The 26,204-nt window shown below is 38.3% G+C and overlaps 1 protein-coding gene across 3 annotated transcripts in view; it reads left to right on the top strand.

Annotated features, from left to right (window-relative positions):
* The first annotated feature begins 6,991 nt into the window (after window positions 1-6,991).
* The window catches only part of CTNND2 (catenin delta 2), a 938,532-nt gene continuing 919,319 nt past the window's right edge, over window positions 6,992-26,204 (top strand). The window contains exon 1 of one of the 3 annotated variants that reach the window (XM_034959739.4): window positions 6,992-7,621. In XM_034959739.4, the coding sequence (XP_034815630.1) occupies window positions 7,585-7,621 (37 nt within the window). In that variant the 5' untranslated portion in view covers window positions 6,992-7,584. Of the gene's footprint in view, window positions 7,622-8,114; window positions 8,267-26,204 lie in introns of those variants that run through there. The other 2 variants (XM_034959737.3, XM_034959738.3) reach the window with 2 other exon arrangements.

Raw genomic sequence — 26,204 nt, 5'->3', positions numbered from 1 at the left:
TTTTTGAGATGAAGTCTTACTGTGTCACCCAAGCTGGAGTGCAGTGGAATGACCTTGCCTCACTGCAACCTCCGCCTCCTGGGTTCAAGCAGTTCTCCTGCCTCAGCCTCCCGAGTAGCTGGGATTACAGGTGCACACCACCACGCCCAGCTAATTTTTGTATTTTTAGTAGAGACGGGGTTTTGCCATGTTGGCCAGGCTGGTCTTGAACTCTTAACCTCAGGTGATCCACCCAACTTGTCCTCCCAAAGTGTTGGGGTTACAGGTGTGAGCCACTGCACCTGGCCTCAAGGGGCATTTCTATGTAAACTTCTGGATTTCCCTCTCTATGACTCTTTCTTTTCCAGCACTGTCTCTTCCACATTGGAGACACTTTAATAAACCCAGATTTAATCCTTGCCTTCTCTGTTCAGTGGAAATCCAGATCTTGCTTGTACCACACCCCAGAAAATGTACCTAGGGAAAAAGGCAGTGCAAAAGTGGAGTGACTTTTGAATACTTTTTCTCTCCAGAATATCTCAAGAATAGCAGCCTTACATTGGCTGCTGTCAAGTGTCTGCAACTTGTTTTTATATATTTTGTACATAATATAATATATTTTATAGATATTGTAAAGACTGTTTTTGTTGCATCTTGCAATTTTTATTGTACACGTTATTTATCATTTATGTTAAAATAATTCAAGTTTCTCAAGTAGATTTATTTTGAAGTAGTGCAGATTAAATTATGCATAGGAAGATTTTCTTTTTTTTTAGTTATTGATTTCTGGCTTAATGACACTGTTCTCTGAGAATATTCTCTGAATGAATACAATCATTTCATGCTTGTGACTTGCTTTACAATCCAGCACATGGCTGATTTTGTCAAATGTTACATGTGGATTGATACAATTTTATATTTGATGGATCAAATAAAATTTGTTACTAAATTAATTTGCCACATTTTTAAGTTCTAGGATTCCCAGTGGATTCATTCTTCTCACAGTTTTCAATTCTTTGGTGAATTTCTCCGTCTTTTCCTTTTCATGTTTTTTCTTTTTCATCTTTTTCTACAGTCCTATATTCTGTTGGACATATTGATCATTATCATTTTAGATATTTTGTCTGATAATTCTAGTATATAGATCACCCATGGGTCTTTTCCAATTCTACATTTGTTAATTGTTTTTTGGTCATTTGCTCCTAACTCTGAAGAACAGATTTTACTGAATGCTGGACAATGAATATTTAAAAATTGCAGAGGTTTGCCTAAAAGGTTTCACCCTTTCCTCTGCTAGGCAGATAAATCACCTGGTAACCTCTATTCCAATCAGCAACATCACTGAATTGGAGACAATTACAGTATTGTTACGTTTTATTCCACCTCTGTTTTCTCTAGCTCTCAGGGTGCAACACTCTAGGAGTTTTAACTGATAACTTGAAATATCTCCCAAGGTGGGGCTGGTCCTGCATGTGAATGCTTTTCTTCTCTGCACAGCAGGACTGTTAAAATTATATCTGATTTTCAGAGGCTTTTTGTTTAGCTGTTTAGTCCTGTGAAGCTTTATAAGTTATCAAAAGTTTTGAAGGGAATGCCAGCTATGTTTCTGTCCCAGTTCTCTGCTCCTTTCTTCTTACTGGGATCTTGATCCGTTGGGCTTCAGTCTAAAGCCCTATGAGGCTAACAAAGATTCTGCTGATATCTCTGTCTCAGACAGTGGCCCCTACCCAGGAAAAGCCTCAAAACCCAGCCTCTCTCACTGTATCCAGAACTGGCCGAAGTTATCAGGGAAAAAGCAGACATACTTTTTAGCTCGGCATCCACATTCTTGCCTGTCTGGAATCTTGGCTCCTCCAGTCCTTTTTGCTTCAGCAGGTTTCTGATACATAAGATAAATATTTTTGTTTTTCATTCAAAAATTCTAATTATTCTTACCAGAGGCATGGAGGTCCCATAAGCTATTTCATCCTACTCAGAAATAGGTATAATTGGGGTGTTTTTCTTTTCAAACAATTTGAGAAAACAACCTTCATTGAACCTTTATTTACCACGGGAAAGGTCATGTGATAACAGTCAAAATGTATAAAACAGAAAACTCATTATATAAAGAATAATCTAACCTTAGAAAAGTTTGAGAAATGGAATGGGAAAGTGTAGGAATGTAATTTTAAGTAAATAAGAGGATAGGCATTTGTACACTATACTTTTTCTGGGTGGTAGAATTATGATGTTTTTCATAACTTTCTGATTTTTAAAGTTTTTTAAATGAGAACTTGTTACTTCTCTAATAAGCAAAAATAAATGTTTAACAAAATATTTATACAAACATACTCTAACACGAAATGCTCAATGATTTGAAAAATTCATTAAGTTCCTATTCCTAACAAAATATATGTTTAATCTTTGCAGAATCATAACGAAAATGATTTTTTCAAATAATTGAACATTTCATGTTAGAGTACATTTGTGTAAAGATTTTGTGAAACATTGATTTTTGCTTATTATAGAAGTATAATATACTTCACAAATAGAAAATCAAACTGCTCACATACATATTCTATGTACATAGACACAATCTCAGAGAATATGGAAAATAATGTTAGATAACTTTATCAACATATAAACTAAAGCAACACATTGTATGGAGTAGACAAAGTATATAAATATGTAGACATGATGAAATATGATGAAAAGGTAAGATACCTGACTCTGTAATCTGAATGTGATGTATTTTCAAATTCCTAAAAATTCAGTGAAAGCATGAAACACAACCAGTTTACCAAATGGAGATCCCTATAAATTCTCATGATTAGTCTGCATGATATAATTACCTGCATGTGGGAGAAATTTAGTTAATGATTATTTGAAAGAAATGAATATGAAAAAGCTCACTGGCAAAATGGTATCTTCTAGGTGTCTTGATGACTGAGTAAGATATGCGCAATCAGATAATAAGTGTGTTTTGATATAGCAAGCCGACGAAAACAGCAGAGGTGAAAGAGATATTCTAATGTCATGACTCATGTTCACCATCATTTACTAATTGCTCCCTATTTGCCAGGCATAGAGCCATTTGCTTATCATAGACTGATTCATTCATTTAATTTTCACAACAAAGCAAGAGGCAAGATTTGGCTTATTTATGGGTAATAAAATGAGAGCTTCAAGGATTTCATTTTAATGAGTAAATCAATTTCAGAATGTGTATTCTGTACAAACTTGAGAGTGACACTGGAGTGGGTAGAGAACATTAAGGAGAACAAAGACTGAAAATGAGGTATTTCATTTTGGGAGATAGTATAAAAATCGTTGAGGTGGACTCATTGTGCAATGCTTTGAACATGAATTTATTGGTCAGTGACAATAAAAAACTGGTCTTATATTATTCCTTAATTTATCTTCTAATACATATGATTTAGACCATATTCATTTACTCACTTTGTTGAAAAAATGTTTTAATTTTTGGAAATACATTGTGCGGGAAATACTTAAAGTAATAACAGCTATAGTGAGCAGAGGGGAGACATTACAGATAACATATATTTCAATTTGAGCTTGAATTTGATGCAGGTAACAGAATCCAACCACCACGGCTTAATCCAATATAGATGAACTTTCCTCCCATAACAGGAAGCCAATACACTGAGGCACATAGACAATTAGGAAGAAATGAGGACATTTGTGTTCCTCATTTCAGCTTCTGGTGGTGATTACCTGTCTGCAGTGCTTCAATTTCTGCTTCCCCCATAACCCCAATTCATAATTAAACTCTGGGAGGATAAGGAATTTGTTGTCTTCTCTATTGTTTGCTACTAATTCTCCAAATTTTGGCCAATACTGAACCACAGTGGATGGATGCTCAATAAACATTTGCTGAATGAATGAATGATACCATCATAGGAGTTGCAGCAATAATAAAAGGCAATTTGAGTGAACATGTGAAGTTTGCAATCAAATAGTGAAATGACCCACACGCTGATCTTAACTAAAATGGTTAGTTTAAATTAGTTAACTACTTTACAGTCTTCAAAAACATAGAGATACTTTCAGGTAACAAATATCATAACTTTTATGATCAAGAGCAAACAGTGTGTGTTAGCCTCCCAAATATATACACACATGTACTTATGATGACACTATTGGGTTACTATTTCAGGTAATTTGCTTTAAAATTTAAATTGTGAATTGAAAGAAGTATCATTACTCTCCCTATTTAAATGCTGAACAGCAACAATAATCACTCACCTGATTTCATTTCCCAATTCGAAAATTTCTCAATTGTTTATCAATGGGTAATTCACTTAAAAAATTACAAAAATATTATCTTCTATCTGAATCTCAATAGCAACAAACAATGCCATATTGAAACAGCTGTGACTTAAATAAGAATGCCATTCTCCTAAAATCGACATACTTTGAATTACAAAATAAGACACATACATTTATAAAAAATATTTGGAATTGTTAGATTTTATTTCTAAAGTTAAGTTACACTTCCAAATAAAAATGTTTGCTTCAAATTTTGAAAAGTGATTTGAAAAATCAAGAGATATAGCATTTAGTATTTATATGTGATTTCTGTATCAGATAACTCTATTAATGCATAAACAGAAGAAATACAATGAAGGTTTTTCACTGAGCATTGAGTACTGTAATTTGAAAATAATAAACTAATAATGTTCTAGTCTCATAGTGAATTTGAGGATTCAGAATATTCCTTTATATAGGAACTATCGGAAGCAGGAGGCAAAAGATGGCAGCAGTGAGTCGTTCCAAGATCTAACATTATACATGTTCATTTTGCTTTATTTTTCAATATTATCTAATTGTGAATTGAATAATATCTTAAGTTAGAAATTATTCTAGAATAATAAAAGTCATAAATGTTTCAATGAAATGGGGCACTGAGCAAATGAAATCAAAGCAATCCAGGACATTGGACATTACCACTCTACTTCCTAAATAACCATATCACACCAGCCCCAGCCCCAACAGTATCTGTAGGGACTGCCTCCAGCTCATTTCCCAGACACACAATTAGTTGATAGAATTTGTCATTGCTCATCTCAATAATAACTAAAAAACGTTAGAAAATTATTTTCTTTACTTAGATCTATATCAGGCATAAAAGACACATATATTACCTGTGGATAGTGTCTACACATATACCTCCATTTTAATCTAAAGAGTAACTGATGTCCCCTCATCTCCCTTTCCACCTCCCCACTGACTTCTTGAATTAGAAGATGCAAAGAGAAAACCAAACAATAGCAGACTGACAGAAGCTCAGGTGGGAACTAAGAACATCTCTTGAAATATAATGTGGCCTAATGGATATGGTGCTGCTAATTTGTCTTGTACCACGTACTCAGTGTAATTGAACTGCCTTTCTGAGAACTAAGATAAAAATTACAGTTAAACGTGTGATGAAAAAAATGGTCTTGCATGTCTTCCCTCACAGGACTCAGGATATTTTAATATCAAACTGGCTTTAAGACACTTGGAGTTAGCTTGGAGAACTGTTTTTGCAGGTGAGACCAAGCCTGTGTGTGCATGTCCACACCTGGGGTAGGAGGAATAAAAGCGAACATTTGTACTGTTGTCAATAGTCTGCTTAATCTGCTCCTCCTAGCAATTATTTGTTACCTATTTAACCTCTGTACGGCTTTTCTCCTTCACTCTTACTTCCATTTATATTTCAACTTACTCCCAAGTATAATAAAGAATAGACTTGAATATTCAAATCATTTAAGTTTGTTGGATAATCTTTTCCAACACAAAATAGAAGCACAATGTTACTGAGAATCGTAAGCACCAAATCCCTTTTATTACAATTTCCTGCATTCTGTCATGCTTATTTGTGTTTCAGAAACAAGCTCTGCGGCGGGGGGGTGTGGAGGAGATCACAACCTCAGAAGACAGTCTGCGGTGTTCAGGGTCATGCCCGTGGCATAATTAGGAGGAACATTCGACCTGGTCCCTGGGCAGGCTGTGCCCTGCTTGGCTTGGCTTGTGAATGCAGCAGAGGTGAGCCCCGTCCTGACTGCTGCTGAATCAGAGGGACAGGGGCGAAGGCCCAGAGGCCTTCCTTGGCACATGTTTTGGGTTTCGTTTTTCAACAAGACTTTGAATACGGTGATTCCACTTGCTGTATTTCACAGCAGGATACGCATGGGGAAGTCCCGATGGGGTCAAGGAGCAGTCAAGCCAGGAGGTGATATGGAAAACTGATCTGAACGTGAAGAAGGCAATGCAAGATGCTTTGGAAGACTGTGGGGGAAGGATCAGGGGAGTGGTTCACTTTGAAATAAGGAAGAAAAGGAGGAAGAGAAGGTGGCAGAGATGCAGCAGAAGAGACCAAAAGAGGAGGACAAGGTGGCACAAGAAGGGGAGGAGAGAGAACTTAATCTGCTCAAGTTCCAGACTGGGCAAGGGTCTTTCTTGCAGGAAGTTTACAGACATTCCAGATTCAAATCTGAAGTGATTTTGCCTAAGGAGAAACTCTCACTACCCGCCAAAAACATGCCATCCGAACAGGGAAGGTGATGGCAAGATTGGGCAGGTGCTGTGGAGAAGACCTCTGCTGGACGTCGTGCCTCCTTAGCTCTGGAATCACAGGATCTGCAAGAGCATCTACCTGCGCTCACCAGCACGTTCCGCCAGCCTCCCTCCCCCAACCCACCTGGCCACTCTAGGACCCCTCCTACCCTGGCCCTTTGTTGCAGGCTGACATCTGCCCCACCAGAGTCAACTGTCAGCGCCTTGCACGTGAATTAGGGAAGCGGAGTAACCTGGGGTTCCATCCCTTCCCGGGTCCCTTCCAGCTTTCGCCTAGCTCCGGAGCATCCAGCCATCTCAGGTCCAGGGCGTGCGTTCCCAAGGATGCTCGGCCCTCTCCCAACCCGCGGCCTCCTCCCCTCTCTCCCGCGGCTGCCGCTGCTGCCGCGAAAACCAGGAGAAGTGGAATGCGCGCGGCGAAGCGCCGCTCTCGCGGCGGCACTGGGCATGCTCCGCACCCGGGGCCGGTTTCGGCGGCGGGGCGGACGCTCCCTCACTAGCCGGGCGCCCGGGCCGGCCTCCGAGGCTTAGGTGGAGGCTGAGGCTGCCGCGCGCCGCGGGAGGAGCCTCGCCCTCGGCGGCTGCGGCGGCGGCGGCACAGGTGGCGCGGGCCGCGCGTGGGGCGCAGCTCGGGAGCGCTCGGCGCCGGGCGCCGCGGCGGCCCCAGGCTCGCGCCCGCGGCGACAGCCGGCGGAGCGGAGCGGCGGGCGCGGCGGCTGCTCTCTCAGCCCGGCCGGCTGGCGGCGGCGCCCGGAGCCCCGAGGAGCCCGCAGGAGCCCGTGGAGCCCGCGGAGCCTGGCAGGGGGCGCTGCGCTCGCCGAGCTCGGAGGGGCCGCCGGGCCGGGCGCTGCGCACTCGCGTCGGGAGCCGCCTCTTGCCCGCGGCGCTCGCCCCTGCCGCCCGCCAGCATCCCTTGTCCCGCGGCCGCGCTCAGACAACAAAAGCGGAAGATGCTGCAGTTGGGCAAGGTCAGGACCTTGCCCTGAAGCCGGGCGGCGCCGCGCACGCCTCTTCCCGGACTGAGGAGCTGTCGCCGGCGGAGGGTGCATGTTTGCGAGGAAGCCGCCGGGCGCCGCGCCTTTGGGTGAGTTGCGGGGCTGGGTGGCCGGGGCCGGGCGCAGCCTCCTCCCGGCGCCGTCCTCCTCCTCCTGCCGCCGGTGGGGGTGGTCCTGGGCTCCCGGCCGGCAGGCGGCGGCGGCGGCTGCTGCGGGGGCTCTGCCTGCCTCGGGGAGGACCGCGATCGCGCCAGGTCCCCCTCGGAAGCCGCTGTGCCTGGAAGGGGGTCCGGGGTTAGTGCCTTTCTTGGAGCGGTTACCAAGTGGCTGCCCTGCGTGCTCCCCCTCCCTGCCACCCATCTCCCCGGGAGGAAGCGTATTTAGGGCAACACCGACAATGCTGCTCCCCGCCACCCTGAGAACATACTCGGTGCATTCATGACGTCCCTAATATACGGGAGGAGACGGGGTGGGGGTGGGGAGGACTTCCCTCCAGTCTTTTGCCCTTATGTTCAATGTCATTACGATGTTTGGCTAGAACAAAATGGAAAGACTTAGTCATATGCGTCCATGGCCGTGTCTTCAGGCTCCCGCGGCTTGCCAGACCCTGAGCCCCCTTGGTCTATATTTAGCGGCTTCCGAGCAAGCCTTTGCAGCCGGCTTCACAGGTTTCGGGGGCTTCTGCGTGCTGACAATAGACAGCCAGGCTCCAGAAAGCGCCGCCTGAAAGCCAGGTTTGGAAGGCTGTGCGTGTGTATGGGAGATAAGCGATGCAAAATTGGGGTGATCCGTAATTAATGGCTGAAAGCGAAGCTGCTTTTTTCTTTTTTCCCGACCCTCATCTTATTCTGATGTGTAGTGTGTTTTCTTCGATTGCCACTCGGCAGGTTGAGCCTCTGCGTTCAGAATTAAGTCACTAGAAAGGTGATGCAGCCTCCCTGGTGTGTGTGGTAGGAAAACAGACTTGGGAATTTTTGGGGTGTGTGTGTGTGTCACAAATAACAGTTACTTCCAAAATGCCCAAAGTTGTATTTTGCTGTAACCGTGGGGGTATGAAGGGTGTGGGAGATGAGAGAGAGAGGGGCAGGTTGTGGTTCCAAGGTGTTTTTTTTTCTTTTCTTTTCTTGTGTGCCTCATTTGAGCTGATCTGAATCGCCTTAGCTCTGGAAGGTGTTATTAAGATGTATTTTTACTGTGCTCAAGCAAATATGTTGATTTAGAAAACAGAGAATGTTGTAAGCCTAGTATTAGGCCTGACAGGTGTAAATTTTCACTTTTAAGAACTATGTGACCAATATTTAAGAGGCTTGCGATTTTCTGCAGTGACTTCCATGAAAACAAGGAGGTGCTGAAACTCCCTAGGAGTTATCTCATTGTGCATACTTCATCAGGGGCTGAAGCTACCGAGGGCAGTCCAGCTGGTCTCTGCTGCTGGTCATTCACCTACATAATGACAAGGCTTCGGGGCTGCACCACTTCTAAAATCCCATGGAGAAGTGTTTGCTGTGACTCATATCAAGTTATGGCGGTGAACCTGTCATTATTTTGGGGATTTCTGCTACGAGAAGTGTGACATATAGGGGCGAGTATCCTCAAATACGAACTAGATGCTTTAAACTGCCCTCAAATGTCTTTTATTAGCATATGGTTGCCATACGGAGAATGTTCCTACTGTTGTTGGGGAAAAATGTTAAGTGGCATCATTACTGATCTGTGGGTTCCAAGGGCTCAGGGCTTGAAGGAAGACGATTACATTCGGAGTTAAGTGTTGAAATTTGGGAGGCCTTTGATTATACTAATCACAAGTCAGTGTTGCAGAAGGACTGGCAAGGTCTATACGGCTCAAGTTAATTGAATACTGTGATTAGTTTTTAGCAATATTGCTTTAGTTTCACCTTATTCACATTCAGGGAACTTTCCGAGAGCACTTTGAACACACCGTTGTGCCCATTGCATTGTTTTAATATAAAATTTCTTTCAAAAAGAAGCAATAGATGAAGTAGCATACATGTCTCGTTTCCTTTTCTTTTTTCCTTTTGAGCCTAGTGTTTCATTCTTAAACATGATTCTTAAAGGACTAGTTGATATTGCTCTGTGCCTGTGTGTGTACCCAGAGCGGCCGATGGGCATGTGAAAAACTACATATACTGTATATGTGGGTTTTATGTTATATTGTGGATTGAAAATGATATTATCTGATTGAATGGCAATTGTGGTAAGTACGTCAGGTTGTTGCCCTAATAAAATTGTCATTGTCTTGCGGAAAGGAGTTATTTAATTTGGTGTACGTTTGTGTAGTTTTATAACCCAATCATTATAGATGTCACTAATGTTTTCATTGTTCGTAATAAAAGTCATACACTGTCAAATTACGGTATTTCTATCCACTTTACATCTTTCACAATAGAATATAAGCCAATTCTTTCTCCCAGTGAAATTGTTCATCAGAGACAAAAATGAAATTCAAATACTAGTTTGCAAATGCAATTTATAGTTTTGTTAAATAATTTCTAAGGATAATATTGCTTTCATAATGGTTTCTAAAATTAAAAATGAAGTTATAATCTCAAATACAATATTACTTTGGCATTTAGTTGAATATGCAGTGTATTTGCAGAAAATGTTACAGAACTTGCTCTTTTCTGTTTTGCCTTATCAGACTTCTTTTTTGTGTGGTATAAATTTGTGTGGACTTGTCGAAGGGGTTTTCAGAGTAATTTCATCAGGTTGTCTTTAAGAAAACATTAACATTACATTTGAAATAATTTATTGTAATTTGTCCATAGGGTCAGTACACTATGTATGGACCAGTGTATACAGCTGTAGCAAGCCAATTGAATTAAAATAGAAACTGTTACATTTTGAACTTCCAATGTTTTCTTCTTTATGATTAGCCACAGAAAATGGGAACACCCATTTTTGTTTTTTCTCTGTGCGAACATTATTTTCACTTCTTAGAGGGAAATCCTTGATGCTAGTCTCACTCTTCCTAACGGAGTTTTTATTTTTAAAAGACTTAACATAGTTGGGAGTACTTAAACTTGGATGTCATAATTCAGACAATGAACAAAAACCAAGCATGGACTGCTAGTCATTTTCAAGTCCAGTACTTCAGCTGAAGGTGTGGTTCTTTGCTGGCTGATTTGCAAGTTGGAAATACACTGCCAAGCCAAATTCATGGTTGGCTTCCATGATGGTTTTCCTCATTCATCTTCTGAAGGTGTTCTCCTGTCCACAGTACTTTGATAGCCTTCTGGTGTGTGAAAAGTTAATTTGAGTGGGAACAGTTCATGATACTTGTTGCTAGCTTCAAGTTATCTGATTATATGACAAAGCAACAGCTTTTTATATTAATATAAAATATTAAACATGTCATCAATAAATAGTTTCTATCACATTGTCTGCCAATCCAGCCTACTGATTAACAAACTGCCTGGTTGGGTTTAATGAACTCAGTTATAGTCACAAACAGTACCTCCAACACATGGAACTCACAGAAATATTTTATCATACTGTGCTTTTTAGTCCATTAAATATTAAGACTCATAACAAAAATCTGCAGTTATGACACCTCCAGTTGTTTATCTTTTGATCACATAGCAGTTAAGTGCAATTCCAAGCTCTGAATCATGGTTAATTGATTTGTAGGAAGTGTCTTAGCTATGTCAGGATATTGAAGTACCTGTATCAATTAGTTTTTGACAAATTGGAAATAATGACTAAATAAGTGAAACAATGCTTCCTAGAACCTTTCTATCTTAGATAAATATTCACCTGTCTCTCTTGGCACATTACGTGCAAAATGAATTACATATATTGAAACATTTTATTGGGTTCTTATATATTATATATTACAATATTTTGTAATAAAGTTACACACACACACACACACACACACACAAACATGTTATATGTCAGAGCCCAACTATTTCTCTAGAATTATGTTTGTGATCTGAAATGACAATTATTGGAAAAGTAAGTTTCCCTAGTGTAATGCTGTTTTGCATTCTGCTTCTGGTGGGTACAGAGATGTGGAGAGAGCACTGGCTTTTGGTGGATTCCAGCCGTGTCTCTTCTTAGCTGTGTATCCCTCACCATTTATGTGATCCTCAGTTGTTAACTCAGTTTCTTCAGCTGTAAAATGGGTACAATAAGACACAATATCTTAAAAGATTTCTTTGAGGATAAGGTGAGTAAGAGCATGGATAAGTGGCTTGTAAATTACAAAATTTATGTACACACAAGAAATCAATATATACATATTAAGACAGGTACTAATGTTTTATACATATCTAATTAAATAGGTTATCTAGGTTACCATCCTCTCTAACAAAGGATATTAAATGGCTGTAATTTCCCTACCCCAACCCCTATTGTAATATTGCTTCATTATGCAGATTTGCTTATAAAATATGCTGAACTTTCTATTCTGAAACATACCAGCCCTTTATATATTAAAGTATTTAGCAGTTAAGCTAAAGGAGAAGTAAATTATATCTCCCAACACCATTATTATAAAAGATTCTAATCGAGTAGAAATTACAAAACTTTGATATTCTTTATTAGTGTTATATTAGTCACCTGATTAAGATCAAATTTTCTACAAAGATTAATGTTGTACAAAGACTATCATAGACAGTTTAATAAGCATCACTCTCTGTGAGGTCAGATATTACACATCCGCTCTGTTTAGAACCACCGAGCATGAATCTCATCATCATGTCATTATGATAGAGAAAAAAGAAACCTTAAACAGCTAAATGTATTACATAAAGGGAAGACCCCCTCCCCAATTAAAATCAAGTCCTTGAAGAGAAATAAAAAGTGTGTGAATTGGTACCTCTTTGAAAATAGATGGTCATTTTTGCTTCGTTTCACTCTTAAGAGCTTCAGTGAAGACAAAAAAGTGCCCAGCTCTTCCAGGTTGGAAGATGCCCAGCTCCTTGGGATGATCAAACCCAGAGGGGCTTCATTTAGGACTGTGATCTTCAGCAACATAATTTTTAGGATAATTACGATTCGATGTATCTTGGAATTTGTTTCAGAACGTGAGCTGTATAATGGGGGACAAATTTATCTTCAGTCAGAAAAACATTTTTACAATAAATGTGGTTATTTGTATTCAAATTTATGTGTTGTTGTGGGAACTGCCAATTATAAGTTACCAGAGCAAAATACATGTTATGATAAAAGGCCTTACTGGGTTTTTTTGTTTTTTTGGATCAAAGTAAGCAGGTGAGCCAATTATATTTGGTTAAATAAATATATGTAACATTTCTACAAGTTTTGAATGATACAGAAATGTTACTAAATAGGATGTTTACTTTATAACACTAGATGATGGGGGAACAATTAATTGGATCATTGATATTAGAAAATACACTTCTCTTGCCTAGGTAAAGGCCAGAGAAGTGTATTAGTAACATTTTTGGTTTAACAGATGTGATTATCACAACTGTCGTTAGAAATTTTGTCCAGTAGATATGTATAAAGAAAACTGCTTTTTGTGCATGTTTTATGCAGTTCTTTCTTTTGGTTTAGAAACCTCCTTATAATGTACAAATGCTTTATTGTATTATCTCTTTGCATTTAAATATGCAATTACATAAACCACAGAAAGGTATATCGTTACTTTAGGAATTACAAAATGTGCAGGAATGTGGGTTGTTGGTGTCTTTAAGGAATCAAATAAATATCAAGCTCTCCTCCTCCCCACTCCCCATCTCAGCATGTTGGGATATTGGAAGGGAAAAAGATAAATAATTGGCTGCCATGGGCAAAAATATCAGTTTTGATTAGACATAGCTTGGTGTGGCAGTTGAATGACATCCCAGGTCCTCTGCCTTCTTTCCCTCCTCCCTCCTCACAGGGACAGAGCTTTTTCTGAGCTGGCAGAGCCAAGCCTTGCTCTCTGCAGGGAGGATGATCTCCAGAGGAAGAGAGAAGCAGCAAGGCAAGCTGCTTCTTTATTCTTCAGAGGCAGAGAAAGTGAAAAGCTGGAGAGAGGCCAGCAGTGTTACATTAATTAAGTTCCCTTTGCCTGAAAGGAAATATCAGAATACAGAAGAAGTGTTCCCCATTGGCATGGTTTATGAAGAATTCTAGTTGATAGAATTCTGGATGTAGTAGCTTTCACAGTACTTTGCTTGGTAGTTGAGCTCTTTAAATATTTCATGGTATTTTGACACTACATCAAGAGTTATCAAGGTAGCGTCTAATGCCCTGGTTGATTTGTAGCAACTATGGTCCATGGAATTCAGCAGATTTATGTATAGCCAACTTTAAAATAACTTACCCTTGGCGTTCTTCCCCTATTTTTCATGTTATTCTTTAACTGCCAATAATCGGATAGCTTTGTAAGTGGTGAGAATTAGACATAAAAAAGATGATGTTAAAATCTGACTTCCCAAACCATATATAAGTGATCTAGGCTAGCTATTTTCCACAGCTTTTTCTGCCTCAGTATAAATAATTAGATTTTGGTGGCTGTTTGATGTTTTGCAATTAATAGGAGAAATCATGGACACAGTAAAGAAAGAAGATAAACATTGCTTTTCTAAATAGATACGATGTTGTATTTAAGTCTAAGCATGACTACTCAATCTAAAAATGCTCACTTTTTAAAACAAATTTTATCCTCTATCACATATTTTATTTGGACTTTCAAATATTAGACTAATATAGCAGTCATTACCTTCAACAGTATACAATAATGTAATTTCCAGAAAGAGCAACCTCTTTGGTAGCTCCAAATGTAAAAGAGCCACAGTTCAATCTCTCATCTCTAACACAGTCTTCACTGGTGTGGAGCATTGTTCTTGGGGTCATGGAGAAACCGAATAAGGAAGAAGAATCCTCCAGAAAGACAGACAGGTGTTATATAAAAAGTCTCAGAGATAGTACAAATTGTTTCATTAACCCAGGACATGGAAGGTTGATGCAGGAAGGCTGGGGCTTGTAGCATCTGGATCAGATTATTTGTGTTGCTTAACTCAGGTTGAAAAAGAGTAATGTTAAATTCATAGCAGGTGCATAGATATATTATGGCACCTCTAGCCAAAGAAATATGCAATTATGAATTATAGTTTCAGAGTAGCTAATTATATGAGAACTATTCATAATACTAAAGCTAAGAAGATAATCAAGGCAAATAACTATATTGAATGTGATACCCAGCACACATACCCACTCACAAATGTGAGAACACTGAGAACACAGTGTTTATGTCAGGGTTTCAAGAGTTTTGTTCTTTATATATTACTTTTCCACTAAATATATCATAGTTTAATATATATATTACATTATGCAGAAGAAAAGCATGCCTTTCCATTCTTGAAAAGAATAGTATATATTTATTTTGGGGTGAAGTTCATTAATTAGCTGAATGCATGACTTAAAGTTAACAAAGGTCATTCATCATGGAATGTAGATTACACAGATTTTGATCAGCCATACTTACATTTTCTCTCCTTTAAATTTGAGATTTGTTTGTTTTCAAAAGTAGTGCATGCTCATTGAAAATTCAAAAATACAGAAATGATTAAAAGAAGTTAAAATTCATGCATGGTTGCAAGCCCCAGAAATGACCATATTTATAGCAGAGATATCAAGCGATACACATTTTTAAATTTAGAAAACATTGCTCATATTCTGTTTAGTTACCTATTAACATCTCATGTAATTAGTATTTATTTTTAGTGTCTGTTTTCTATACCTTTATGTAACATTATTTACTTACATCACTCTGTTATTGGAGATTGATGACATTTTCATTTTTGGTAGTTATATTTAATGCTGTAATTAAGATCCTAATAACTAAATAGTTGTCATCAGGTTATTTACTCTAGATTACTTCCTAGAACTGGATGTTTTCAAGGTTGTTGATATATGTTGTTCATTTGTCTTCCAGGAAGATTATATAATTTATATTTCTCTCAGCAAGGCAGGAGTGTACCAATTTTCCCATGATTTCAACAACACTGGGTGTTGTAATGAGAAAAATAAAACTTCTAATTACATAGGAGAAATATTGTGTTTTTCTCTAATTCATTTGCTTCTCTATTAATATTCCTGAGGTTAAATATTTTCTAATTTTTTGGTATCTACGTCTAATTTCTTTGTGAATTATCTTTTTATATCTTATACACATTTCTCAATTTATCTATTTTCCTTTTTTAAAATTGATTTATATTGTTTGTCTATAGTAATTATGTCACTCTGTCATGTCTTAACAGTTTATATATCATTTTATTGGTTCCTATTTTGGGAGCATAATTCTAAAGCTTGAAGTTAAACTTACTTGTCCTACAGGAGTTCTTCTTTAAGGAAACATTTTACTGCTTGCTGATTTCGTGTGTCTCAGTAGTAAATACAGCAGTGGAGCAAATGGTTGAGAAAATAGCTTCAAAGTTGTACCCCAACTGACTGAGTTCATATCCCAACTTCATCATTTTCTAAGTGAACGGTTATTTTACTACTAAGTGTCATAACACAGGGGAAACAATAATTCCTGTGTCTTCAGGTTGTTGTGACGGTGAATTAAGAGACCATGGACTTAAAATACATAGCAGAGTATGTGGTATATTCACTATTACAACACACATTAGCTGTTTCTACTGCGAAATAATACAGATGCCAGATACTTTTCTGTAATTCTGGCGTTTGCTTTTCCCACATGAAGCATAAACGCGCCTGCACAGACTCCAGGATCACTGTGTGAAAAGGCAAGGTGTTTGTGGCAGTCCGGGGCTCACAGGTGCAGTGCTTTGTATGTGGTTCTGGCACTTGACTGTGTGTTCTTCAGGGATGTCTCATTTCTCAAGTTCAAGTTCGTTGGGAAGAGTCAGGACACTGTTTTTAGGCAAACACATGATTTTCTACCTTCTCCCCCTGCTCTCAGGCACACACTCCTTCTCTCTGGTCACATAGGACCATGCTTCTCCCCAGCCCCACCCCATACTGGTAATCTATCTTTTAAAATAATTGATCCACAAATCATAGGATAGTAGTAGGCATGTAACAAACACTTAGTTCATCATTTGGGGCAAAAATGGTTTCTGAACCAAGGTTTCTTTGCTTGCTTTGGGTTGGTTTTGGGTACAGACACTGCAGCACCCTGGAGGGACCACTGCCTTAGGATGCCAAGTTCTGGGATCTAAATCGTGCTTGGCACTTGCCTTCTCTTGTGACTTTGCATCTTTGCCTATTTTGTCATTTGTTCCTTGGGATAAAAACTCACAGGGCTTTGTTGAATGTGCTGTGATAATTTAGGTGAAAATGCTTTGGGAAGCTCAATCATAATAAACATTTAAGTATAAAATATATTCTCTGGAACTTTTGATGCACTTCAAAAATACAGTAATGGTGGGGGGTAAGAGTTAGAGTCAAAAGATTTTCTTGCCTATAAAACTGAATCTCTGAATTTCGTTACTAATGTGTTTATAAAATGCCCACTTCCATAATGGTTGTAAAGATATTGCTACATTTCATGCTATTGGCTATTGCCTAAAGGAAGAATTCTCCTTTATCCATCCGTAGAAGTAATTCTTGTTGTTTCTTCGTACCACTTCAAATATTGTAAGTTATACAAAATTGGCCCAAAAAGTTTCTTGTATTTTTTCCTTGTGGTGCAGATATTTGCTGCTTAAAGATGGGAGTGGAATGAAGCCCTATTGTCCTTCAAGAGTGAAGTCTGTAGAAATGTCTCCAGAATATTATTTTCTCTCTTGGTGGGCTGCCGCGTCTGGCACCTGTGAGGCTTTATCAGAACAGTTTTAGAAGTGTGAACCATAGTTGGCTTCCATTTTTTGAGATATTTCCTTAAATACTTTGAACAAAATTGCACAGAATTCTTATCGCTCTAACTGTAGTCTGCCAATAGGAAGAAATCATGTGTAAGTTACAGAAATCTAATTTATTCTCGATTCCCAAAACTTTTGAAGGAAGTAAAGAAGTCAAGTTAAACATTCCTCAATGAGTATGTTACTTAGTGAGTTACAAAGTTTTAGGTACTTGAGAGGGGATGCTAATCTTCGTTTTGCTTACTGCCTATAGCAATTTCAGATATGATCTCCTTATAAATCAAAAGTCTTCTTTCAGCAGTTTAGCATGGGTTGTGTGATAAATTGTATAGTGACACCATATTTCCTGTTGCAGCAGTTGAGGGGATCCATGGGGTGTACTTAGCTTGTACTTAGCCTGTGGACCTAGGACAGAAGCAGAGTGTGAGAGGATAGAGCCAAGATGATGGCTGGAGGAAATTAACGTTCAGAAAGCATCCTTCTTCCTCTGCAAATATAGGTGATGGATGTGGAAGGCTGAGGATGTTTTCATGAGCTAGGAGCTGGCAGTTTGGTAATACCTGGTAAGTGCAGGAATTTCAAGAAGTGGAAAGGTGCAAGGTAGCTTAAACTAGTTTTAGAAACAGAACTATTATAATGGGCGAGTCCACTGTTTACTGATTTATGCATTCATTCAACAAACTGGACAAATTTAATTTTAAAAGAAGCAAGAAGTTATAACTAGTAGTTAGCAGCAAGCTCTGGATGTATATACCTCCAGCGCTAGATAATCTGTCCCCCTCTGAATGGTTTAGTCATTTATTTGTCTAGTTGAAGGGTAGCTATTTCTATCCTTTTCAAACATGGATTTCCAACTGAGATGGCTGTGCAGCATTAATTCCATCACATCTCTGAAATCCTTCCCTTTCTCCATGTGCCGATTCTCTTAAAATGCATTAATTGCTGCTAGGATTTAAGATCTTTCAGTAATAAACATAAATACTGTATGTTTACATAGTAATAATATGAGTTTATATGGCTTCCTTGTGGTCTGATAAATCGTGCGTTTTACAATAGTGCAGTTAGACCTACAGAATGGCAGGCGGTGCAGAGCCGCAAGTGGGAGAGCTGGTGACAGGGCTGGATAAAGTGCTGTCTTAAGTTGAACAGAGTGTGGGAGGAAATATAAGCAAAGTTATTCCGTAGAATTTTATAGCATGTTAGTCTTTACAAGTGCTTTCTCATATTTTATCTCTTGAAAGGGAGGATAAGAATTTTGAAAGCAATGTAACAGATTTTTGGACCAGTAGTAGATTTCGTCGTGTTCACTGATTCTTGGAATATCCTTAGGTGATATTCATCTGATTTTAAATATACATGCTGTTCCTTACAGTTATTTATCATTTTAGCTAATTGAGATGTGGTGGGCTGGGATTTGGTGGCTACGTGAGGTTTTTTTTTTAGCTCTGGCCCAAAGAAGGTGCTATCTAACTCCGAAGAGATTTTGTCTTTTTTTTGGCAGTTTCTCTCAAGATCTTTGATGCTTACACAACTGTCCATTGCCTTTCCTTTTTCTTTTTATTCTTTAGAGCAAATTGCTTTGTGGATTATGAGGGAAAATATTTCTTCTTTGCTGTAGCTTATTAATTTTCAATATGTGTACCCAGGACTTATGTTAAATAGTTAGTTCTACCACAGAAGTAATTTCAGTTTTTCTGCTGAATGGTTTTCATATTAGTAGAGCATTGTTACTTTCATGTTTACTGTCAGCATAGCTTTGAAGATAGATATTTATGGTCATTTGGAGAAATGTAGGACTGTTCGTACATTGATTAGAAGGCATCGAGAAGACAAATAAGGTAGGCTAGTCATCCCAGTATCAGCACGTGGTGCTATATGTACTCTTTGCATGAAACCATTGGCATGTGGAAAAGTTCACCATCATCAACAAGCTAAGCTGCATGTGGAAAAGTTCACCATCATCGACAAGCTAAGCTGCATGTGCATTCTGGGCTTAAAAATATAGACACAATGTAAGGTGTCAGGTTTTGTGGTGTGCAGATGTGTGATGTTATAGAGAATATTATGATGTCAGAAGAATTTGTGAAGCTGTTCATGAATCACCAAGAGGAGATGGTAGGACGTTTTGACAACAGATTCACAGACTGTGCTGTAGCACTGAGTGGATAATTGAGTACCACACTGAAGGGCATAAATATTTCCTAAGGGCATAAATATTTCCAAATTTAATAACATACTATATTCCCTGTCATCTCAGAAGTTCAGAAAAACTTGTCCAATGTTGAGTGATAGTGCATCCTGGCTTTGGAAGGATTCCACCAAATTTTTCCAAGACTGTCATAGTTGGCTCAGGCTGCCCTGAATTGTGTGGCTTAAACAACGTTTATTTCTCACAGTTTTAGAGGCTGGAATGTCTGAAATGAAGATGCTGGCAGATTTGATTCCAGGTGAGGGCTCTCCTCCTGACTTGCAGATGGCTGCCTTCCTGCTCTTTCCTCACATGGCCTTTTGTAGATCTCTCATCTGTCTTCTTAGAAAGCTACTGATCCCTTCTTGAGGGCCCCATCCCCATCATCTAATCTAACACTAATTACCTTCCGGAGGTCCCATTTCCAAATGCCATCACATCGGGGGCTAGGGCTTCATCATATTACTTTGTTGGTGGGTGAGGAGAAGACGCAAACATTCAATCTATAACAGAGACCACAGGATGAAACCAGCAAGGTACCCAGTGTCAAGGAAGGCCAATCTCTGGTGGCAGATTTTGGAACTTTGGTATTGAATTATTCCCTAAATGAATGATAATTCCTGATGGATAATATGAAGCTCTTTGAGCTATTTTATTAATAAGTGATTATTCAGCTCAGTTTAAATGTTTTGCTTTGATTTATAAAATTCAGAATGTGATACATAGAACAATATGGTATATAGAGTACCTAGACCCACATGTCTGTATTTATTAACATATGGCATTCCAGAGTTCCTTTTTAAGTGTATTTTTCAAAATTGCATGGATGCTTCTCATCTTGGTTGAACCTCCCACTTCTTGTCACCTTCAGTGTTAAGAGGCTGATCCAGCTGTCTCATTGCTCACCAGGGTTTCTGCAGCAGGCTCCTGGCTGGCCACCCCACTGTGAGCTCATCATTCCTACAGCCGTCCTAGGGCTCCTTCTAGTTCACTCACATCTTGCCTTAGCTTATAACCCTAGTGGTGACAACCAGCAAAAGGTCCAGTTTCTTTCTATTTTATCTTATCTCCCCTCTCTGTCCCCGGGTTTATTAGGCTCTAGCCACTTTGGCCACCTGTCTCTGCTGATCATCCTGTGAAAGCAAGTGTTTCTGTCCTAACAGTTACCCTGTTTTATCTTTTTCATAACATATGAGTGATAGAAATCATCTCATTTATTTGTTGGTTTACAGGTTTGTTTCCATGTCTCCTTCCATTAGACTGCAACCTCCTCGAAGGTTGATCATTAAAATGACTTTAAAATTGATCATTTACTGATATAGTACACATAGGAACTCACAAGCATTAATGCATACCTGGCATCTAAGTAGCTGCCTTATGAAGGATAAAATTTTAATATATGATCATCAAGTCATATCATAGATAAATGTTGAAATGAGAAGACAAGACAGAAGACAGATAGTCTATCTGAAGGGATGTGAGAGATCAATATGAAGATGAGTTTGTAAGAGCTGCCTGCCTTTCCATGTACAAGTGTAATATAGTGCTTTTTGCCTCTCTGGTCAGCTGCCATGGATGTCCTGGCATCCTCAGAGAGAGCAGGTTGTCTTTCAAAGGCAGGTTATCTCATGATAAATACAGCTGTGACAGGTTTTTGTGGCAGGAGGATATGTTAAATATATGAGACTATACTTTTGGTTCATGATTTAATATGAACCAATATAGAACCAAGAAATAGAACTGTACCAAGTTTAAGTTTTCAGGGACCAGTAATCAGCATCTCAGAAAAAGTAGTGGACTGTGAACTGCAGGAAAAAGTTGATTCTGATGGGAATTTTCAGGCTACTTTTTCAAGATATTATAATGAGAAGGTATAGATGAATAATGGCAAAATTGGAAGTACACAACATATATAATTATGAAAGTAGATTTATTTTCTCAAAGTGAATTTATATTTTTCATTATCTTTAAATTGAAGGTACTGTTTATGACTTGGAATATTGTCAACTAAAAGAAAAGTAGAATATTTTAAAAGACTATAAAATATTCAGATGCTAATTTTGGCATAAGACCTTGAGTGATAAAGGTTGAAAACATTGTGATGTCCTTTGTAAAGAAGAAAGTTTAATGTGTTTGGGATATGGAGTTTTAAAAGTTGCAATGTAATAAAATGTTAGAAGTGAATTCTTGTGACTTCAAGAGTGATATTTTAGTAATTCTGTGTTTACTTTTATTTCATCTCATATAAGAAATGTCTGTATCTGAGAATTTATATTAATATAAAATGAAGTATTGCTTTTATAAACTTTAATATTTCTTGTTTGGACTCCACTATCATGAAATCCCCTGCTTATTTAAATTAGCTGTGCCTTTAGTGAATTATGTCTTTGAAATATAAACCTGCACACAGAAATGCTTGAAGTTATCAAATGTGTCATTAGACTGGGGAGGTTCCTTTGGCCTAACAAGAGTATTTTAAGGTAGTTGCCCTTTGGTGTTTAATTGTGGCTACCCACTCAAACACTAATTTAGAATGAGTTGTTTCTCTCTTGGAGCATTGAATTGGCTACATAGTTGTGCATCTTTAGTGTTTGAATCTGCTCTAAATTGTGTCTTAAAATCATTAACTCAGTTTAGTCTTAGAGAGACATTTGAAGGTTTGTAACTGAAAATGTGTTACCTGTGGTGTGTCTGGGTGTAGATCATCTCAGGGCTTGGTGGAAGGTGGCATTCTGGCCCCTTCTCCCTATCTTCAGCTGCATGGTTGACATTCTGCATGCTGTCTAGTTATTCCAGCTTTTGGCTTTGAGTCTTACAGAAAGAAGGAAAAGGGGCCTTCATCTGATTATTTACCAAGGTTGGTACATGCTGTGAAAAGGTTTCTATTTAAGAGTCATTCTAGGGGCTGGGTGTGGTGACTCACATCTATAATCACAGCACTTTGAGAAGCTGAGGTGGACAGATCATGAGATCAGGAGTTCAGGACCAGCCTGGCCAACATGGTGAAACCCTGTCTCTACTAAAAACAGAAAAATTAGCTGGGCATGGTGGTACGTGCCTGTAATCCCAGTTACTCAGGAGATTGAGGCAGGAGAATTGCTTGAACCGGGACTGGGAGGCGGAGGTTGCAGTGAGCTGAGATTGTGCCACCTCACTCCAGCCTGGGTGACAGAGTGAGATTCCATCTAAAAAAAAAAAAAAAAAAAAAAGAGTCATTCTGAGAACTTGAAAAGTACACAACCAGGCCGACATTGCTGTGTTGCAAGTAGTAGGTAGGAGGATCATGTGAAATTTCTAACAGGTAACCATGTTTGATCTATAAAAATAACTATTTTAATTATTTTCATTCTCCTCAATGGAGGAGCTGATTAATAAGTGAAAAATAACATGTATTCCTTTCTTTCCCCTGAAATTCTTCATTTGGTGGCTTGACAAATAAGAGATTGGAATTCTCTTGTGTTTTCAAATACTAAGGGAGATGTGCCAACTCTTAGGTCATGGGGGAAACCATTGATTGGATTAAGGTTGGCAAGGCTGGAAAGAATTAGCTTAAGTCCCTGAGCCCACAGGCTAAGCCCACAGGCTAGTACGTTGGCCCTGGGGAATGGGGTGCTCGCAGTCACTCTCTGCCACAGGGAAATACTCTTATCTTCGTCAACCATTCTACCTTTCCTGGGTCTTTTAGCCTAGTCGTAAGGTTGTAACTTTGGCCTTTAAGCTACACTAGGTTTAATTAAAGGACAGATGTAATGTTCTAATATTTACAATATTCCATTTTCTAAGTTTCAACAACATTTTGTTTTTGCACTTTGAAATGTCATATGATTATTCTAAATGAGGTTAGAATTAATTTAAGAATGCCATTCATTTATAAAATTGAAACCCTCAAGTCTTGTCCAAATGTTTACTTCAGATTGAATATGCTGGTAATACCAGGTTGAAAACATTAAAATATAATTTAGCATCCAAGGATATGAGTAAGCAATTCATAAAAAGTGTCAATTAAAAAAATCTACTTTATATATAGCTTGATACTATGTGTTGAAAATAGTACTTTACTTTTGTGGCTTCTTCCCCAAAGCCCATAACCTCAGTCTAATCATGTGGAAGACATTTATTCTGCAGAATGCCTGACCAGTATGCCTCAGAACTGTCAAGGGCATCAAAAACAAGGAAAGTCTGAGAAACTAAGAACCAAGAGGAGTCCAAGGAGACATGAGGACTAAATGTGGTGTGGCATTTTGGATGGGGCCCTGGAATAGTAAAAGAACTTTAGGGAAAATTACATAAATCTGAATTAAGTATGAACTTTAGTTAATAATAATGTATCAATACTGGTCATTAATTATAACAAATGTGCCATACTAATCTAAGATGCTTATAATAGGAGAAATTAGGTCCTAAAAGATAAAATTTATTTATTTTTTACAACCTAATTTTTAACACTAGAAGTTTTTTTTTTTTTTTTGCTTGCTCAAAGTTTTTAAAGATCTCTGTAAAGGGAACGATGTTTTTGTTTGATTTTAGTGGGGTTAGACTATGTCCTAATATTTTAGAATTATTATTCAAATTGATTTCTAATTAGCAAATCAGCCTAAAATATTTTTATCAGTTATGTCATGGATTTTTGGCAAAGGTGAGGGGAAGGAGAATAAGTACTCAAAATTATTTTTAAAAAGCAGTAGAATAGGCCGGATGTGGTGGCTCCTGCCTGTAATCCCAGCACTTTGGGAGGCTGAGGTGGGCGGATCACAAGGTCAGAAGATCAAGACCATTCTGGCTAACATGGTGAAACCCCATCTCTTCTAAAAATACAAAAAATTAGCCGGGCGTGGCGGTGTGCGCCTGTAGTCCCAGCTGCTGGGGAGGCTGAGGCAGGAGAATGGAGTGAACCCGGGAGGCGGAGCTTGCAGTGAGCCGAGATCGCGCCACCGCACTCCAGCCTGGGTGACAGAGCGAGACTCTGTCTCAAAAAAAAAAAAAAAAAAAAGCAGTAGGATAGAAAACATCTTATTTGATAGTGGCTTGGAATCAAAAGAAACATAACTTGAAATTTGTAAAATTGCTCAGGTATTTTGTTTAGAGAATGGCTTTTTATAGAAGCAAAGAGCATTTTCATCATGTTTGGAAATTATTTTAACAAATGAGTGGGAATGCTATCTTCTTTCCATTTACAAGGCCAAAAATGTAATTACTCTTTATTTTATGAATCATCTTACTGATAATCTGAAGATAAACTTTTAATGCCCCCTCACCAGCCCTTTTACACAACCCGTGTAATTCTTAGAAAGTACACATAGTTAGGGTTGCTAGATTTAGCAAATGTAAATACAAGATGCCTACTTTACTTTGAATTTCATATAAATCATACTTTTTTTTTTCAGTCTAAGTATGTTCCAAATATTGCATGGGACACACTTATACTAAACAATTATTTGTTGTTTTTCAGAAAACCAAATTGAACTTGATTTCTTCATGGTTCAATCTTGGTAGATTAAATGCATCTAGGAATTTATTTCTTTTACGTTTTCCAATTTTTTTGGCATATAGTTATTCATAGTAGTCTTGAATGACCCTTTGTATTTCTGTGGTATCAGTTGTAATGTCTCCTTTTTCATTTCTGGTTTTATTTGGTTATTAAATAACCAGATAAACAAAGTACTATTTGGTTCTTCTCTCTTTTTATCTTGTTTAGTCTAGCAAAATATTTGTCATTTTATTTATCTTTTGAAAATAACTCAACTTTTTGTTTCATTGATATTTTATATTTTTGTCTCAGTTTCATTTATTTCTGCTCCGACATTTTTTTCTGCTACTAATTTTGGGTTGGTTTATTCCTGCTTTTCTGGTTCCTTGAGGTGCATTTTTAGGTTATTTGAAATCTTTCTACTTTTTTGATGTAGGCATTTATTGCTGTAAACTTCCTCTCTGTACTGCTTTTTTGTATTCCATAGGTTTTGGTATGTTGTGTTGTGTTTCCATTTTTATTTGTTTCAATAAATTCTAAAATTTTCTTCTTAAAATCTGTATCGACCCGTTGGTTGTTCAGAACCGTGTTGCTTAATTTCCATGGTGTTTGTAGTTTTCAAAGTTCCTCTTTTATTGATTTCTAGCTTTATTCCATTGTGGTCAGAAAATGTACTTGATATGATTTTATTTTTAAAAATTTGTTGATACCTGCTTTGTGGCCTAACATACGGTCTGTTCTGAAGAATGTTCCATGTGCTGATGAAAAAAAATGTGTATTCTGAAGCTGTTGGATGAAATGTTCAATAAATGTCAGTTAGGTCTGTTTGGTTCAGAGGGTAGTTTAACTCCAGTGTTTGTTTGTTGAATTTCTGTCTGTCCGTTGCTGAAAGTAGACTGTTGAATTATACTGCAGCCTATCTCTCCTTTTAGATCTATTAATATTTGCTTTATATAAGTGGGCACTTTGGTGTTGAGTGCATATATATTTACAATTATTATATCCTCTTGCTGAATGGACCCAAAGATCATTATATAAGGATCTTGTTAGTCTCTTTTTTATAATTTTTGACTCAAAGTGTATTCTCTTTGATATAAATGTAGCTACTTCTGCTCTTTTGTGGTTTCCATTTGCATGGAAAACGTGAACAGACCAATAACAAGTAATGAGATTAAATCAGTAGTAGAAAGTCTCCCAAAACAGAAGAGTTCACGATT

The sequence above is a fragment of the Pan paniscus genome, chromosome 4 (assembly GCF_029289425.2).
Source record: "Pan paniscus chromosome 4, NHGRI_mPanPan1-v2.0_pri, whole genome shotgun sequence".
In the NCBI taxonomy this organism is placed as follows: Eukaryota; Metazoa; Chordata; class Mammalia; order Primates; family Hominidae; genus Pan; species Pan paniscus.
This window is presented reverse-complemented; position numbering and strand designations above follow the sequence as displayed.